The sequence below is a fragment of the Aricia agestis genome, chromosome 20 (assembly GCF_905147365.1).
Source record: "Aricia agestis chromosome 20, ilAriAges1.1, whole genome shotgun sequence".
Taxonomy (NCBI): domain Eukaryota; kingdom Metazoa; phylum Arthropoda; class Insecta; order Lepidoptera; family Lycaenidae; genus Aricia; species Aricia agestis.
Genome location: NC_056425.1, coordinates 11601627 through 11620520, shown reverse-complemented (window position 1 = coordinate 11620520; position 18894 = coordinate 11601627). Strand labels below are relative to the sequence as shown.

The window sequence follows — 18894 nt, the reverse complement described above, 5'->3', positions numbered from 1 at the left end:
GATCCGTGCTGGTGCATGTGTTGAGTGGTGAGTGTTGTCTATTATGAGTCACTATCACTATATAGACACCCCGCGGTGGGATCTCCGTGATGGCGGATGATGACGATGTCCCACCTGCTGGTGCAGAAGGCGCGCTTTGATGAAATTTGTAAATTGTAGCTGACATAAAGAATATGACGAGAAAAATTAATATAGGCTACTTTTATACGAGCGAACATGCATTGTTTGTGAGCGGTTTTATTTTTCCCATACGAAGTCGAGGGGAACTGATAGTTAATCATAAACTGAAGTAATTCAAATTAATGTACTATCAGAGAAGTTGATTCCTAGTCAGATGGGGGACCTACGTAGTTTGGTCGTGTTATGTCAAACCCAGTCGACAGATCACAGTTAATATTGAATTGACATGATCCGACCAAATGACGTTGGTCTGTCATCTGCCTAGGAATCAATTTCCTCGATGGTACATTTTCTATTGCATCTAAGCTACTTAATGATGTAGTTTACTCATTATTATATCTAACATTATCCATCAAATGGGAGCTTAATATTATGCAGTGCGTTATGCATGAAAACTAATATTTCGATGTAGCCCATCATTATAAAACGTTAACGTATGCATTACTAACTTACACCAATTTCAAACCTTAACTCAACAGCAGTAAGATCGAAATTTCACCAAATATTTTAAGTACTTTGAAGTGTGCAGCGTTTTGATTTTAGACCTTGCTGTAAAATAATAAGATTGAAATTCGGTGGGCCGGGTACGGCTTTGACCCAAATCGAATGCAGGCTGCACGTTGTGTTTTGTTATTGGGCACCGGATCGGCTGATCGTATGTGATTAATAACACCTATAAACATGTACCATTTTTTATCACTTTTATTGGCGAGATTTTCGTGCAGAAATGTGGATGGATTTTTTGGATGGCTTGTCCATGAATTACGTCATACGAATTTCGAGATTTTTAAATCTACCTTTAACTCGTTATAGAATAATGTTTATTGTAAAAGTCTGCGCCTAGTGGGATGCCTCCCGCCACATGCAATTTTAAATGCATAATATACATAATAATTTTGTGATTTAAAAGCAACAGTAGTCCCAAATTATCTTTTAAAGAACTGTCAATTGTTGGTCGCAGACAAATCAATACTTATTTTCGTACGCTAAAAAACAAAGATAGATTTTCTTGCTTGTACTGCAAAGTTAATGACAAAATGTTGGTTTGAAACGTGACGGAATAAAAATTATTACCTGCTCCATCGCTTATTAGCACTAAATCTGTAACAGTATATTTTATAGAATGCCCAAAAGATATATTTTTTTCCAAAATACTACTTTATAGTAAAACTAAAAAGTGTTACAATGAAATATTTTACCAAGCCAATACTCTTTAAACGTCTTAAAAATTCCATGTCTTTATTGACCAAACTACTTACTTAAAATAAAATTCTCTAAGCAGATAATAATTCTATCGGAATTTTCTCTATCTCGCTCAAAACTTGCGCGGCATCCTTTACTCGAATTTTCAAATACGTGTCAGCATTTCTAAGGGTTTATTCTATTAAAATACCCCAAGGCAAAATTGAAATTCGGGACAAAGCTTCGACATATTTTGGTTCATATTTCGACTTCATACACTTTTTGGTTCTTCGTGTTGCAGCTATATCAAAATTCATGAAGCCCTAAGCGGCCGCATCCGGCCGCGATAACAATAGATAAGCTATTGTGTCTCGTTATTCCACGATCGATGGGTTAATCCGTATTAGTCACAGTTAGAGTTAACGATAGTCATACTTATAAAATAGAAGTGTTACTTTTTTACGCGAAAAATACTAGACGGATTCCGATTAAATTATTTATACATTTACTATTTTTGGTTTTACAAAGCATGGTCGTATTTTTGGCTCTGGATTAACGCTCAGTTACTCAATCAACACAATCAGTTACTTCTTAATCACACTAATATCCATAATTCCATACTATATATTTTATGCTCGGTCAGGCCGGAGCCTACTTGATACATTTCAGCTGTCGTATATAATATACCGACGCGCTCAGAAAACTTCGATAGCGCGATGCAGGAATGTCTCTTCACGCCAAAACCGCTGAACCGATTTTGCTGAAATTTGGCATGAAGATACTTTGAGTTATAGGAAAGGACATAGGATACTTTTTATCCGGGAAAAATTGTACGGTTCCCGCGCGATAAACGATTTTTGACGCAACGGAGTTGCGGGCGTCATCTAGTTATTTATATTGAAAAAATATCCCCGAACCTCCTCCTTTTTTGGAACCGGTTAAAAAGTTGTTTTACCAGAGGTGCAACAACTAGGTTTAGTCCTAAAGTAAAGGCTGGTAGAGGCTGGTAATAATTTTTGCCCATATTCTTTAAATACAACAGTATTTCTGAGAAAATTCCATAACACTTAATTTAATCACAAAAATTGAATTGAAAGCACAAAAGCTAATATTTAATCAAGTAAAGCCCCGCGGAACTTTAAGCTTTCGCTCGTAACTCGCTAGATCGAAGTCGTAGCAAATTTTTATTGCTAGGCTTTATTCGGCTAACTTTCGCAATAATCCTAAGTGAACTTTTCTGTCTCCGAGCTTTCCCGAATTATACCATTGCCATAAATTCTCGACGAATATCTTCGGTTATTTCTCTTGCATGTATTTTTAATTTTCGTATTGAAAAGTTCTATTTTAATAGCAAAAGATTGGGTCGACCGTAAAAATTTGTGTCACAGTGTCATAAAGGGAAATTTTACTGTACTGTTTTATTTTTCATAAAATTATGTGAAAGACAAAGTAAGCGACTAATTATTCTCCTTCTTTCTTCATTTCTTCTTCTCTAATTAGTCTTATTTTTGAAGTGAAATCTTTTCAAGGTGTTGTGCACTTTTTTGAATGTGCAGAAAATGTTAAACTCACCCAAAGACACGTGACCTGATCTAAAATTCGTAAGGAGGGAAGTAGACTGTTGGCACGGCGTACGGTGCTGCTGTAACGTTTTCTGCCGGCACTCCCGGAGTGCAACCTTATAACAACAGCTTAAATAAAATACTGTTTTAAAGAAATAAATTCATGAGAACTCGTGTTAAAATTTCATGCTCACTACTTGCGGGCCACCTGATTATAGGGATTATATAACGTAACAAGGATCTGGTATTTTATGATAACATAATATTACTTACTTCATAATATGACTGCATTTTTTTCGCGCTAGCTTTTATCTACGTAGGCTTAGTATTCCACAGAAACTACTTTTTCGAGAAAAAAAAACTTTTCAGTTATTCCAGATCCTAAACTGATAATTTTTCACCCGCTTCCACAAAAACTCATGTAACTCGGTAACTAAGGGTCACAACTCACAGCACACATAATATAAACTCGGAAAAGGATCGTCACTGTATCGCCTTTCGCCTCGCCGTCAACCTAACGTATGCACATATTAACCAAAGCGTATCTTAGCTCCTGTCAACTCGGCTACGGCTAGGCGACGCCGCGCTTACGGCTCGCCGACCGCTGGCCCCAGATCAGTTTGAAGCAAGGGTGGACAGCGGGAAGTAAGCGCGGGGACGACGAGCCGTAAGCGCGGGGACTGCTAGTTGACCACGGTTCGGAGCCTGTAATTCCAAGGCGCGGCGATTACGTTACGGTTCTGCTTAGTGTGCGTTGCAGTAGGGAGGTTCATACAAAAAATATCGAACGGCTTGAGGCGATACTGTGCCGATCCCTTTCCGAGTTGATATGTGTGCTGTGACGTTAAAATAATATGTCGTGACTAGGACCTGTCCATGTGCACAATTTATACCTATCCAAATATAACCAGTTTACATGCATTCTAGGTTAGATACTATTTTATTTTATACTACCTTTAAGTGCAATATAAACTTGAAATTTTAAAAGTTTTAAAATATATCACGGAGGTATGACAGCACCTATAATAAATCCTTTCGTATTTTCGATTCACTTGTTTTAGCGCGTTTTTAAAAATATCACATTTTGCGGCGAGAATGTTGGAATAACTTGACGGTTTCTTAAAATAACAAAAATGATTTATGTAGTGCAATTTAACTATTATTATAAATGTGGATTTAATATTTAAGTTTCACATTGTGTGAAAGAAATTCCGTTATAGTTATTATAAGTAATACGATCAGACGTTTGACCACAAATCAAACTAGGCCGTTGCATCCGTTGTGGATGATTTTTACAGTATTTTCAGAGCGAAATAACCATTCTTCAAATACTTGTAGTGCCTGGGACTAGATTTTAAATGTCTGTATGGTTGCCCAAGCGCATACGGCATTTTCGCAACATAGTCGGCCTAGTCCAGAGGAAAGAACAGGTCAATATGTCTGGGACCATCCATGTGCGGGTTTCCTCACGATGTTTTTCTTCACCGTACGAGCGTCCGTACTGTGTACTTGAGATCAGAAAATGTCTCATTGGTACACTCCTCCGCCCGGGATCGAACCTGCACCCTCTGCGAGTACGCACCAAAGGTCTGCCCAATAGGCCATGGACGCTCTTGACCACAAATTACATAATAAAATATAATAATATGATTTCATATTATAAATACATAATCCAATACTATAATATACCTACAATCTACATCCCCCGTGGTCTTAGATGCTATATCTCTACCAAATGTCATCAGAAATAGGCCAGCCTGCCTAGCATACGCCAACGAGATATCTCACTCTACATGTTTTCTCGATGTTTGATGGTTTGTCTCTTCATCTCTATTGACCCTAGCATGACAAACATTTTTTCTCGCGTAGATCTATCATCGAAATAACACATTTTTTCGAGATAATGTCGAGATTTTGACATTACGAGTATGACACGAGTAGTTTTTGATTATCTCGAGAGTGAGATACGAGTATCTCGTTGGCGTATGCTAGGCAGGCAGCAGTTTCGGAGCTTCAATACTAGCTATAGACAGATAAAGTTCTCTCTATTATAGTACGCCGGATGGATAGCTAATTAGTTTAGCTCCTACCTTTTCTATAAAATACTAGATGACGTCCGCAACTCCGTTGCTCCACAATTCGTTTATCGCGCGGGAACCGTACATTTTCCTGGAACAAAAAGTATCCTATGTCCTTTCCCGGGACTCAAAGTATCTCCATGCCAAATTTCAGCAAAATCGGTTCAGCAGTTTGCGCGTGAAGAGGTGACAGACAGACAAACAGACAGACAGACAGACGGACAGACAGACAGACACACTTTTGAATTTATAATATTAGTATGGAAGTATGGATAACAATTGCAGTTTATACTAGAATAACATTGTTTTCAGTCAAAAACTAAACCACTGAAAATAATACCAATCTGTGATGCCATTTTAATAAAAAAATTCACGGTGTGAAATATCAGAAAAACAGAACGCTCGAATAAAACCGTTGAAGCCATTTCAATTAATAAAAAACCGTTAAAAGGAAAAACACTTCACAATAATTGTTTAGTAAAGCTGGATAGAGTCCAAACGCAGAGCCAAGACCGTGACAAAATATTATGCACATACCCGAATATTAGTGTTTGAGCGAAAGCCGATTTTTGGCCGAAGCCGAAATTGAAGCCGAAAGTTTAAAATTTGAAAGAAGTTTAATCCAGATTAGGCTACAATTGGGAATTTCTATTTAATTATAATTTCAAAGATTAATGCTGTTAAAAGTTTTAATAACTTTAAAATACTGAAATAAATTATCAACACCTTGAAAACACTTAATTAGGATTAGTTTATTACTTTGTTCTTGTCCACAACATCGCTATTTTTGGAATACAACAACTTCCTCTGGGAAATCAATAAGGGGCATAACAAAATTTTGGTTAGAAGTTCGTTTGTTATCAGTTTTCGTTTCTTAAGAAATTAACCTTTAGTGAGCTTTATGCTTAAGGCTAGGTTATTCCAAATTCACGTTTCTAGAATGAGTAATTTTTAAAGAAAGCGTCATTAAAAAAAACTGAAAAATATATACATGTATAGATACATCTTTTAACTAGTGACTTTTACGGTTAGAAACACAATACAGATAATTTTACTCGATAAAAAAAAATTCCGAAACAACCTCGATTTTAAAAACATTTTCAGTTGTATAGGACTTACAGGGACTCAATCAAAAAATAATTTGGATAGTTCGATTACTATTAAAATTTTACAGGGAAATGTACGGATACATGTTTAGTTATACTATTTTTTATCTAAGTAAAAAGGTTTTTTCTCCTATTTCGCCCTATCATGGACGCGGCGATCGTCGTAACCGCCACTGTACAAGGCGCGCTGATATGAATGTTATTTTAATGTCTTTTACGTCGATATTCGCACTGACAGACATCGGCCTGCTAATTTAGGAATAACCTCCCCTTAAGTTGAGGCCGAAACCGAAGCCGCAAGAGAAAACCAAAGCTTCGGTCCAACACTAGCGAATATTTTATCTAAATATTCGCTTCCGTTTGTTTTTATGGCGGTTTTATTGTGGCGCCTAAATTTTATGTGAATGCTGACGAGTTGATTTAAATAAATGGAGGTTAGATGGTTTGGAAAACCTTGGTTTGTAATATATAAAGCATATTTTTCTTTAGCACCACTAATATAGAAACGCAACTAAGGTTAGGACCATTATCACACTTACAGAGGACTTTGCTATATGGGGAAAAGTCGTCCCCAGCAGGAATTTACAAAATTGACAACGATCATTGTTGTGGCATGTTATTTTTATAAGCTTGCAGTAAATGATGTAACTTTTGTATTCAAAATAAAATTAAAAGGGAAAAAAATATAAAACAAGCAATTTTATTGCGCAATATCACGAATTGCACAATATTATTGACCATCTAGGGTTGATATTGAACATCAAGCGCCTTCAATCTATTAATTGTCATATAAACTGTCCAATAAAATTAATTCATGAAGCTCTAAGCGGCCGCATTCAGCCGCGATAACAATAGATAAGCTATTGTGTCTCGTTATTCCACAATCGATGGCTTAAAGCGTAATATTGCACAATGCATTGATCGTCTAGGGGCCGGCTTAGGCAAGGCTAAAAATTACTCGAAAAGGAAAATATAAACAATTTTCTATGCATTCCTTTAACCATAATCATTTTTTCAGGCGAGCACCCCGCGGCGATGCAGCACGGCGGGCAGCTGCGCTTACAGTACCCGCTATCCGCTGCGCTCCTCAGCGTAATAGTCACCCTTATGGGCTGCTAGTAACACTATGAGTGGTATGCCAGTTACAAACGTTTCTTATTGTTTTCATGGAATTACGTAAGACTCTGCAAAGTACCATCGAGGAAATTGATTCCTAGGCAGTTGATAGACCAACGTCCAACTTATAGTAAGACATATTATGTAGTATTTTTGGCCGTAAATATTAGATTGTTTTGTTTTATATTATTTTAAGGTTGTCTGGAAGAAACCGTTTTCAGCGGTAACACCGCCTGTTTGTACAGGTTCTTATGTTACTGTATTTTAAATTGTAATTTAGTTTAGTTTTGTACAAATAAAGCATTTTTTATCTATCTATCAACGTCATTTGGTCTATCTGCCTAGGAATCAACTTTTCTGATAGTACCTTGAGTACAGTAAAAATAACGATATGTATGTCTGAATTTGAATATGTTGTACAACCAGTATCTAATTTTTGACTAATTCATAAGAATTTGTGCGATTCGTAATGACGTGTGTAATTATCAACATACGAGTAGTAAGAGCAAAGCGTCTCCCAGACAGACGCGGCCTGCGGTGGCGGTGGCGGTCAGTTGGGTGACTTGAGAGTTCTAGGAATGATACAGACACACGCGGCCACGCGGCCAAGTCATCCAACTAACCGCCACATGCACCGCCACCGCCACCGCAGGCCGCGTCTGTCTGGGAGACGCTTTGCTCTTACTATGTTGATAATTACCCACGTCTTTACGAATCACACAAATTCTTATGAATTAGTCAAAAATTAGATAAGTACTTAAATAATGCGTAAATGTTAAATATTTATTTTTATTTCAAATGTGACTTACTATCTTTTTATTCTGGCAAAAAGTCAAATGCTTCTTTTTACTTGTTCATGTAAGAAAAGGTTTGTTTTTCCAGTGTAAGTATAAATGTGCCTAAAATATTATTAGTTATTTTTAGCATCAAGCATCGAAAATATTCGAGATAATTCTAATAGTAATAAAAAATGTTGTCAGCACAAACACGAATTTGACGATATGCCCCTGGGTAAAGCTCGGGTTTAATCAAGGTTGTTTGCACGATGGATAATTATGTCTGCTATTTATTTGGCTTGTAACTCCACGAGGCCTCACCCTTTTAGGTATAATACAATGTTCAAATTATTAATTTATCTATGAAAAAACATGCTACATACGGCACCCAGAGGCATTAAATGATGAATTTAATGAAGATTTTGAAACAAATAATATATTATATTTTCTATCTAATTTGTTAAATTTTCGTTAAATGTTTCTGAGTGAGGCCGTTAGACAATTGCATTCGATAATTTCGTTGTAATACGTTTTTTACATTATCTAACTTCACTGACAAAATGATCGAATTCACGTTCAAGTACTTTGTTAATTTAAGCAAACTGAACTTGTTTTGAAATAATCAGCGTTTTACGTTAACATTAAAATGGTAACAGTAAATAACAATTAAACAAATTATGAAAATGTTTGTTTGTTACCGGATTATTGTTTATTAATATGTCTACTTAGTACCCAATTTTTTTTTATTCCTTAATATTAATATTTAATCACTTAAAATATTTTTTTAGTTCACGTAGCAGCTTGCGACAAATCACGCGAAACCCGAACCACGCGTTTTTACCGTTACTTTCGCCGCTCAATTAAAGCTATAAGGATTATTGATAAGGTCCCAAGATCTAGGATTTTTTTTGCAGATTTCCTGCTCTTTAGGGATCTATTTTTAAATTTTGATTATCTCAAATAGTTTTTGAAATATTAAAAAAAAACCAAACCCTTCTTTTTATGTTTACTTAAATGTTTATAACTTTTGCATTTTTTTAAGCCCCTCTTGTAACTTTGATAGAATGTTGTAGATAGTATTCCGAATCGAATGAGATCAAAATCATAATTTTCGGTGCATGAGATCAGGTTTTGACGAAAATGGCACTTGTGGATCAGAGTAGAAAGCTTATAATTCAATTTAATCAGAAAATAGATAAAAAATGTTTATTTTATTATTAAAAAATATTTGAGTATTCCGAATTGATAAAATTGTTTTGAGTTATGTAGAAACGTTGTAACTGGCATACATATTATAGTAAATATTATTATTAAAGTATACTTCGAGATAATGAAGTGTGTATGGATGTATGTCTGACATAGCTTTTCAACAATTAATTAAATTAATTGTGTGTTAAAATGATAAATTTCATTAAAAGTTCAAATCTAAAGTTTACTGAATTGTTAATTTTTGTATGATAATACTTATTTAGAATTGGACTTACAAGTTTGGTATGTGAGAGACATAATTAAAATAAGAAGGAAGGTAAAATTATAAGTTAAATTAAGAACTTAGTTCCGAACTTAGAACCGGGCACACGCTCAACGCAGCGAACGCCCTAATAGTCATGTGCGCAAAAAAGCTTTGTAGTGGCGTAGAGCAAATTATGAAAACTAGAGATCGCCCAATGGTCGAAATTCGACCTCAGATAAAAAAATATATGTTTCAAATTTCAACGCTTTTCTATTGATATTCTATTGTCTGAAAATTTACTTTTTAAGATTAAAAAAAACTCAATCTATTTTCAATTTGACAACAGACTTCAACCATAAATATAAGAGGCAATTCGTATGTATAGGCTTGTCCCTAGTGTGTGTGTGTTGTAGTGTGTGCAAATGTTTTATATGTTAAAAAAATGTATGATAAAAGCATAATTTCAAAATAATATTAGCTCGATGCACTCCTTCACCATATAAACTATAAATGTGAGATATTTCATGCTTTTACGTTTCCCCAATTTTCATAAAAAGGGTTACAAAGTTTTTCGCTCACGTATTAATATTTTGATGTAACAGGTTTCATTTTGCTCTACACCACTACAAGGCATCGGTAAAAAATTATACCTATAGCCTAGTTCATAAAGTGGCATTTTATGTAAATTTTAATCCATTGCGTCGCTTGCGGCGACGATCGAAAAGTCACCTTAATACATTTAGGTTTTCTGAAGCATGACGTTGCTAAGATTGACTAAGGTCTATTACAAAGACATTTTATCTTTGCACACGTTGACTTAACTAAATTCATACCCTATTAGTGTATTGTGTTTGATTCCTTCAATAGCGGTTCAATGACGCCTACGCCCTTTGAAGGTAATTGTAGGGTAAATAAGGGTATTAATTAAAGGGACTACTCCATGATTAATGACTTTGAAATTTAATATTTCGAATATTTCGTACTTGGAACGTCGTTAGAGGTAAGTCACATTGCTCCGTTGTGTCACCGCAGCGACGTTCCAACGTTTGATATACACGAACTTTCCTAATAAAGATATTCATGCGTGTAACAATTCAAAGTCTGCTGTCTTTCACAATCGACGCTTCATATTTTCACGTCCATACTAATGTGCGCATAATATAGCGCGGTAGCCACAATTCGCCTAACATTCCTGCATCGCGCTATCGAAGTTTTCTGAGCGCGTCGGTATATACACGACAGCTGAAATGTATCACGTGGGCTCCGGCCTGACCGAGCATAACACCTCGCTCGATCGGAAGATCTTCCTTTGTGGTGACCACGCACTATCCCACATTTCAGCTTTCGTATTTACATACCAACGCGCTCAGAAAACTTCGATAGCGCGATGCAGGAATGTTTGGCGAATTGTGGGTACCGCCACACGGAAGATCTTCCTTTGTGGTGACCACGCATTATCCGAGTATATATATGCGCGTACATAACGCGCAAATAACATATATAAGTAGATGAAGTAGGATGACATGACGCGCTGCGCTGTCACCCACTTGTGTTGTGTTGTCGCGCGTGATTTCAACGTAGATGTGGCATCGCAACGGTATCCCTTGCAACAATGCAATGCAACTGAGCAAAGTCAGGGTATGTTTTGAAGAAGGGTGAATAAAAATACTGTTTTTATACAAATAAAAAATGGGAACATGAACAAAGCGAACCACGTCTTAAAATGAATAATTACTCTTCATAAATATCAGAAAAAAGTAATTTAAATTTTTAAAAACAATTTTAATATTCATAAAAATGTAATTACAACTTTAGATATTATGCTTTAAATACGATCAAACTCGTCAGAATAGGCGACATCTTGTAGAACTCGCAACTTCGTTAAAATTCAAACCCTCTCTCAATTAATATAAAGACATTTCAAAGTTTAAAATGAATTTAAGTTATTAATTAAATGTGTCAATAGTTTTAATCCATTCATTATGCTAAAGTAAAATTGCTTTGTAGTATTTTTCATTAAACTATTTTATGTTTGAAATAACTGTTAGTTATTATAAATCTTTTTACGAACTTATTAATTTATATTTTTACTAATTATTATAAATAACAATCTAGATATACCTAGCGGAATAGAGAAACAAAGGCCTGAGCAAGAGAGCTGATGTCACTATCAGTAACACTGCGTGGTAAAAAGAGACGTGTGATACATGACAGCAGCACTCTTTTGACGTCCAGTCGGCACGTGCCGCACGTTGACAATTTAATCTCATAGAAATCATATTCAATCATGCTTGTGTAAGTGTATACGTACACATATTTTTACACACAGATGAAACCAATTTCTTTTTCGTTTGACAGCTCGAGATTGTTGCTCTATTCCGCTAGGTATATTAACTTCATGTACTATACCAAAACTGATCTAAATATTTGAGTACTTATTACAAAAACTGTCCTAGTTTTTGTAACTTATATCCATAGAACAAGCAACTAATAACTCAAATCTAATGTAATAGTCCGGGTTCCCTACAACAATTATTTTATTACAGCTGTACAGTATGTACAATGTCTGGGCGAGTGAATCATATACAGAAATAACGTATAACTGAACACTAGTACTCTGGTGACGGCTGGTGTAGAAGTGATAATCAGACCGAAGTCGAGCGACCACTCCAAGCACCCCCCACCACCTAAGTACCTAAGCGGCCATCTTTATTCATCAATACACCACACCAGCTATCAAGCTATTTTTTGTGAGTAGCTTTATTTTGATAAGACGAACAACAATTTTATCTGCGAAAAATCTCGAAAGTGGTAGCAAACGGAGATAGAAAGGATTTCATACTTTGACTTGATGGTCCTAAAATATGGTTTGTTTTATTTGTAGGACAATATTACTTTTAAATATTACAACCACTGACCTATCAATGTACAAAAAATCTGCTGGTTAGGGTTCCGTAGTCAACCAAGTTTTTTTGAATACAGAACGGTAAAACAAAACCCGACCCGACCCGGAAACAAAACCCGGCATAATACGTATAACTTATGAAGATTTAAAGAAAAAATTACTATGTCTCTCACATACTAACAAAAACAATTTTCGATTGATTAAATATGTCGAAATCGAATAAGTTCGTTAGTTCATACGAAAAATTGTACATACATTTAGACTAGCGTTTGTTTTTACGAAATAAATCTATAAATTAAAATCTATGTAAATATAATAGGTTCAATATAGAGAGTGTACGAAACTTATAATAATTCAGAATTAGATGATAATATAAGCTAAAATGCAATAATCATAATCACAATTATAATTTTCTCAGATTAAAAAAAATGTATAGGAGAACTGCGCAACAAAGGTGCTGCTAACCCTCACTTATATTTGATTATTTATTTGCTATTTATAGTTACATACGGTCCCTATATGGTGACCTAAATTTGGGATGGCCTTGAGTAAGTTTGGCTGCCATACAATTGCAACGATTTTGACGCAAGGACGCAACGCATTATGATCTCAGAAATAGCTATAGCAAAATCAGTATGTAACCAAAGGTTGTCATAATTACTATAGTGATTTACTGGCACGTGGCACCAGCTGTCATTGACCTTTTTTATCTTGGAGTTATGTGGAAAATGCTCGCATATTCTGTTAACTTCAGAAAAAAAACTCTTATAAAGACACAGACAATTATAGATTCATGGGAAAACCTCTTGGTAATTCTTAGAATGACAATCTCCAAACTATTGATGAATTTGAAGAGATAATTTAATACTCCAACTATTCGTTAGTTCAAAGAGATATACTTCATACTCAGTTCACATTGTTACGCAAAAAACAGTAGCGCCTTTAAGCTGTCTAGACATCAAAGCCGCCGGCCCATTCGTCACTTCATTGTCAATCGCGTAATAGAAATACGATGAAATATGACAAGTTTTTGCCAGGGGGTTAATGACCGCTACGGACAGAATTCAGCAATTTTACAATAGCGATGTCAACCAAATACCATTGTAGCAACAGCCCTATAAAAAAGTTAGCAACATTATAACACTACCAATATAGCATATCTACGAAAACGCTACTCTGCTACGAAGTGCTACGAAGTGCTACGCGCTACGGCGTAGCAAAGACAATCCATAGAAAATATTTCAGCGCTACCAAAATTGTTTTTCAATTGAAATCAATGATATTTTAGTCTTTATATAACTTATTGTACTTCATTTATTCACTTCATAACACATTTAATGTAGAAACATTACTGGTATGTATAAAATGATTAATGTAAGTTTAAGTTTGTGATTACCATTATAGTGAAGTTGTTTTTTAATAGTTCCACGTAAGAAGTGATGTAAATATATTATTTAAGGTGTTAAGATAATAAACATATTGATCGTCAACAGACTTTTATTCCTATTTTTATATTTTTGGATTCTTACAAACTTTAAATTAATTTTTTTTAAAAAGTGGATACAAAGTGTTCATCTGTTTCTTGACTTAATCTGTATTAGTAAGAAAGAAAGAAAGACAGGATTTTTTTTAGTATAAAATCCTACAAAACTAATATCAATTATTAATACTTACATATGTAATACCAAATTGGTTTCTATTCAGAATGTTACGAACGGATCCTCAACGCTCATTTTCACGTTTCACGCAACCCATTGAACACTAAGAATGACGTAATATGCATGCGCTCTCATTGGCTATCGTTGTGTGACGTAGAACGCTCAAGTAATGTACTTAGGCTTCTTACAGACGAACGACATTTGTCGACAGCCGTCCACTGCCGTTCGTGTATCAGAAGCCTAGCAGCGCGTAAGCGCTTCATCTGTAAAGATGAACTGCATTTGTCGACGGCACGCGTCAACGGCAACCGTCGATAGGTGCCGTACGTCTGTAAGCGCTTTTACTCTGTACCACGCTTTTTTGGTCTGTACTTAACTGTGATAATACTTTTTTAATTGTTAAAGTCTTAGAAAAACATTATAAACTTTAAAAGATACAGAAAAGATGAAGAAAGAATGAGCAGTATAATAAAGAACTGAATATAATTAGAGTAAAAAAGGACGCTGACTAAAATAAAGCAAAAAAAATATTACAGATATTATAGATATTTTAATATAACCTTGTTATGATGATACCACATAATGTGAAGTTTGAGGACAATTTACGGTCACTGTATTGTCCGCCCTTAATCAAACCTTTTGTCACCCTTTCACCTTCAAACCGAGATATAATACCAGAGGGAACACCACAGTAAATGCGATAATATTTGATTTAGGTAAGCAAATATTTGTGACATGAAAATGTGTAAGTATTTATAGACCATTTTAATCTCTTTAAACCACTGACCTCCATCATACAAGTATGCTGAAATTATGATACCCTTTGAAATGACAGCTATTTTTGTGCCTATTTGAAGCGGAATCAGCGCCCCCAATGCGGGGGAAGAGAACTAAATTTGACGTAAAAATGACGTTTGAACTTACTTGGAACTAATACTAATTTCTACAACCAATAGCGATTAAGCGGCCATTTGCAAGTTACGTCAGATTAAGTTCTCTCCCTCCGCATTGGGGGCGCTGATTCCACTTCAAATAGGCACAAAATACAGGTGGGTATTATAAGTCCAGCGTACTTGTATAATGGAGGTTAGTGCTTTACTAACTAGCTAACATATTTGGCAGCACCGTAAGCACCGTACTCGTCGAACGCATCGTGCCACACGCATAGTTCACGAAATGCGGCGCGGTGCGTACGGTGCGGACCATAAAGTTAATATACCTAGTGGAATAGAGAAACAAAGGCTTAGAGCAAGCGAGATGTCACTATCAGTGACACTGCGTGGTAAAAAGAGACGTGTGATACATGAGAACAGCACTCTTTTTTTGACCTCCAGTCGGCAGGTACCGCACGTTGACAATTTAATCTCATAGAATTCATGTTCAATCATGCTTGTGTAAGTGTATACATACACATATTTTTCACACAGATGAAAACCAATTTTGGTTTCGTTTGACAGCTCGAGATTGTTGCTCTATTCCGCTAGGTATATTAACTTTATGCTCATAGTTCACGAAATGCGGCGCGGTGCGGACGATTGTGCGAGGTTTCACATCATTTCATACAACGTATTCTAAAATGCGGCGCGTTTGACGCGTACTTGCTGATAAGTGTGCAATCACTGTAAGGATTGATTCAGACCGCAACGCGACGCGTAGATGCATTTCTAAATTTGTATGGATTTGACAGATTTCAATTGCGTCAGACGTCTTGCAAATCTGTCAAATCCATACAAATTTAGAAATGCATCTACGCGTCGCGTTGCGGTCTGAATCAACCCTTTAGCGGCATTTTGAAGACTTTAAATAAAACATTAATTTCTATACAAATGTATTACGTGGCGGCGAAGCGACACGGCAATTCACGTTCCACAAAACACACACCTGGTACTGAATTACTTCATACCATTTCATACAAATAATACTACATGCCATGCCGCGTTGCTCCACTGCTGCTGCTGCGTACTGTCGCTAAGTGTGGTTTCACCTTTACTACAAGAGTAATTTTAATTTGGAATCACAATGCTCTGCGTTTAATAAATAAAATAATAAAATAAAATGTCTTTATTTCAGGTATCAACCCATAACATGTAAAAATTTCATTAATTTAGCATTACATAAAAATTCAAAAATCCACAATTAAAATTACCAATAATCTAGTTCATGCATTATAATTATGATATAATAAACTTAAATGAAATGAAATTGATTAAAGGTCATAAATAAAATTCAACTGGTTAAATTAAACCAAATTAATAAATAGATTAAATTAAATTAATAAATAATAATTCATTGTTTATAAAATTAAAATTAAATTAATGATGGCGTCTACAAGTTCAAAAATTGAACAAAAGCAAGTCGGATTATATCAAACCCTGGCAACATTTAGATCTTGACTGACGTTGTCTTAGCATAGCCCGACCAAATTATGTAGGTCCGCCTACGAATCAAAATTTCTTGTTATATTTCATCATTTGCCACATGATATTTTCCATCATATTCTCTCAACTCTCAAGTCTATAGCATAAGATGTCATTCAGTACCCAATTACTGTGGGCTTCGCAGGCTTAGGGGCAGTTCCTCGAAGGCCCCCATAATCACGCGTCAGGGGCATTATTAGAGGCTTGTTTTAGGCCCTTTTGTATTCAATATATTGATTATGTTATGTTACTAGGCCTGGCAAACATGTTTTCGTATAAAAAATATGTTGTGTAAAACTCAGACCTACTTCTCAAATACTTATATGACAGATCATAATAATAATATTGTGGGATAAGTGCGTGATGACCGAAAGGAAGATCTTCCGACCGAGCGAGTTATGCTCGGTCAGGCCGAAGCCCGCGTGATACATCTCAGTTGTCGTACATATACCGACGCGCTCAGAAAACTTCGATAGCGCGATGCAGGAATGTTAAGCGAATTGTGGGTACCGCCACAATATATAGAACGATAGATAATAGTAGTAATTTTAAATATAGCACACAAATTTTCATCATAATCGGTCGAGTCGTTTCGAAGTAGCTTGGTAAGATCATTATGTTGTTGGTAAGTTTAAATCCTTCACATTGTTGCATTAAAAATACAAGTAAGTTTCTGTTAACTTTTCATGCTTAAACGACTCAACCGACTTTGATTAAAAGTAGCATAAAGTTACCCTGAGTCCTGCGAAAAAGATAGTCTTAATCAAGAAAAAATGTAAATCTCCTTAGTTTTTTTTTTTTTCTTTTTTATTGAAATAAGGGGGCAAACGAGCAAACGGGTCACCTGATGGAAAGCATCAGAAGCATCAGCATCAGAAGAGCTGCAGGTGCGTTGCCGGCCTTTTAAGGGGTAATAGGGGAGGGTACGGAAGGGAATAGGGGAGGGTACGGAAGGAAATAGGGGAGGGTAGGGAAAGGAAAAGGGTAGGGGATTGCAATCCCCTAACCCCTGCCCTATTCCCTTCCCTACCCTCAACTATTCCCTTCCCTTCCCTACCCTCCCCTATTACCCTATTCCCTCTTAAAAGGCCGGCAACGCACTTGCAGCTCTTCTGATGCTGGGATGGGATGGGATGTGTCCATGGGCGACGGAAGTTGCTTTCCATCAGGTGACCCGTTTGCTCGTTTGCCCCCTTATTTCATAAAAAAAAATCCATCGAGTGTAAGTTAACTATGTTCGATTTAAAAAATATATAAATATTATTTTATTCCTTATATCGACAAGAGTGGCCAAGTAAGTATATAAAAAAAAATCATGAACTTTGAAAAGAAATAAGGAAGGCCTTTTCCCAGCTGTGTAATTATAAAAATATTTATTTTTGCAATTTTATTCTTTATGTTTTTTAAATAATAAGCTCATTGAAAATGGAAATGCTCAATACACCCTCACTAGTGGCCAATCCATTATTGTTGGCACACATTTAACGACGGGTTTATAAAGGGAGCGCTGTCAGCTGAGCTCTGTTCTAGAAATTACTCGGGGGACTTTTTAATTTCAATTATTTCTCATTTTTAAAGTGTAATGTTTTTTAGATGTTCTTTTTTTTATATAGGAACAATTAACTCGTATTTAAATCAGGCATATTAGTAATTATTATATTAGTAAGTATGTCGCTATGTTTTCTTTCTTTTCATAAATTAATTATTAAAAAAGATATGGAACGTTCAAAAAACCAAAAAATGGCCAGATTTTCCTGTGTGTTCAATCATCCAAACAACAAATTTGGCTAGATTATACAAAAAAAACATAGAGACGCAGGTCAAGCCTTGTTTAAATTTCTAATGAAAAAATACTTATATCGGTTAAGTTTTGGAGAAGAAATCAGGGGACTACGAATCGTTGACTTTCTGTTCTTTTATTATAATTTTTGTCGTGTTGTCTCTATCGCGCTCTTCGGGGGGAGGCTTGAGGTTAGGGAGAAAGCAATAGATTTTACAAATACTTGTTTTTCATTTCTTTAGCCCTCGGTGTATCCTCTTAACTGTGTGCACTTATTCCACTTTACTTACAATATCAATACTATCATCCTCGGGATGATTGTATCGAAACCGGTCGTGTAAAATGTTAATGTCTGCAATATAAAGTAAAGTAAAATAAGTGCAAGAAAAGTGTATAATTGAATAGTTATATCACAGGAATCTGTAAGCTATAATTACTCAAAGCCTCAGGTGCCAGTCCAAGTAAAGACTTGGTTTCAGTCCTCTTCAGAGCCAACAAATTGGATGCTCTACAAGCTCTTCACTCTTCACTTTAACACGCTCGAATGACAACGTTCAAGCTCTCACCTCAAACTGCTGTCTGGCGAACTGTGAGTTCATTTCACAGAGGTAAAGGAGACGAAAGGTAACGATGCTATTTTAAATTCGACATTTAAAATTGAACTTTATTATATATACAAAA

General features: G+C 35.6%; 1 protein-coding gene across 1 annotated transcript in view; it reads left to right on the top strand.

The window, feature by feature from the left end:
• Positions 1–7318, top strand: part of LOC121737239 (zwei Ig domain protein zig-8-like) — a 217090-nt gene extending 209772 nt beyond the window's left edge. The window contains exon 10 of the mRNA XM_042128848.1: positions 7127–7318. Within this exon, the coding sequence (XP_041984782.1) occupies positions 7127–7227 (101 nt within the window). The 3' untranslated portion in view covers positions 7228–7318. The remainder of the gene's footprint in view (positions 1–7126) is intronic.
• The last annotated feature ends 11576 nt before the right edge of the window (positions 7319–18894 follow it).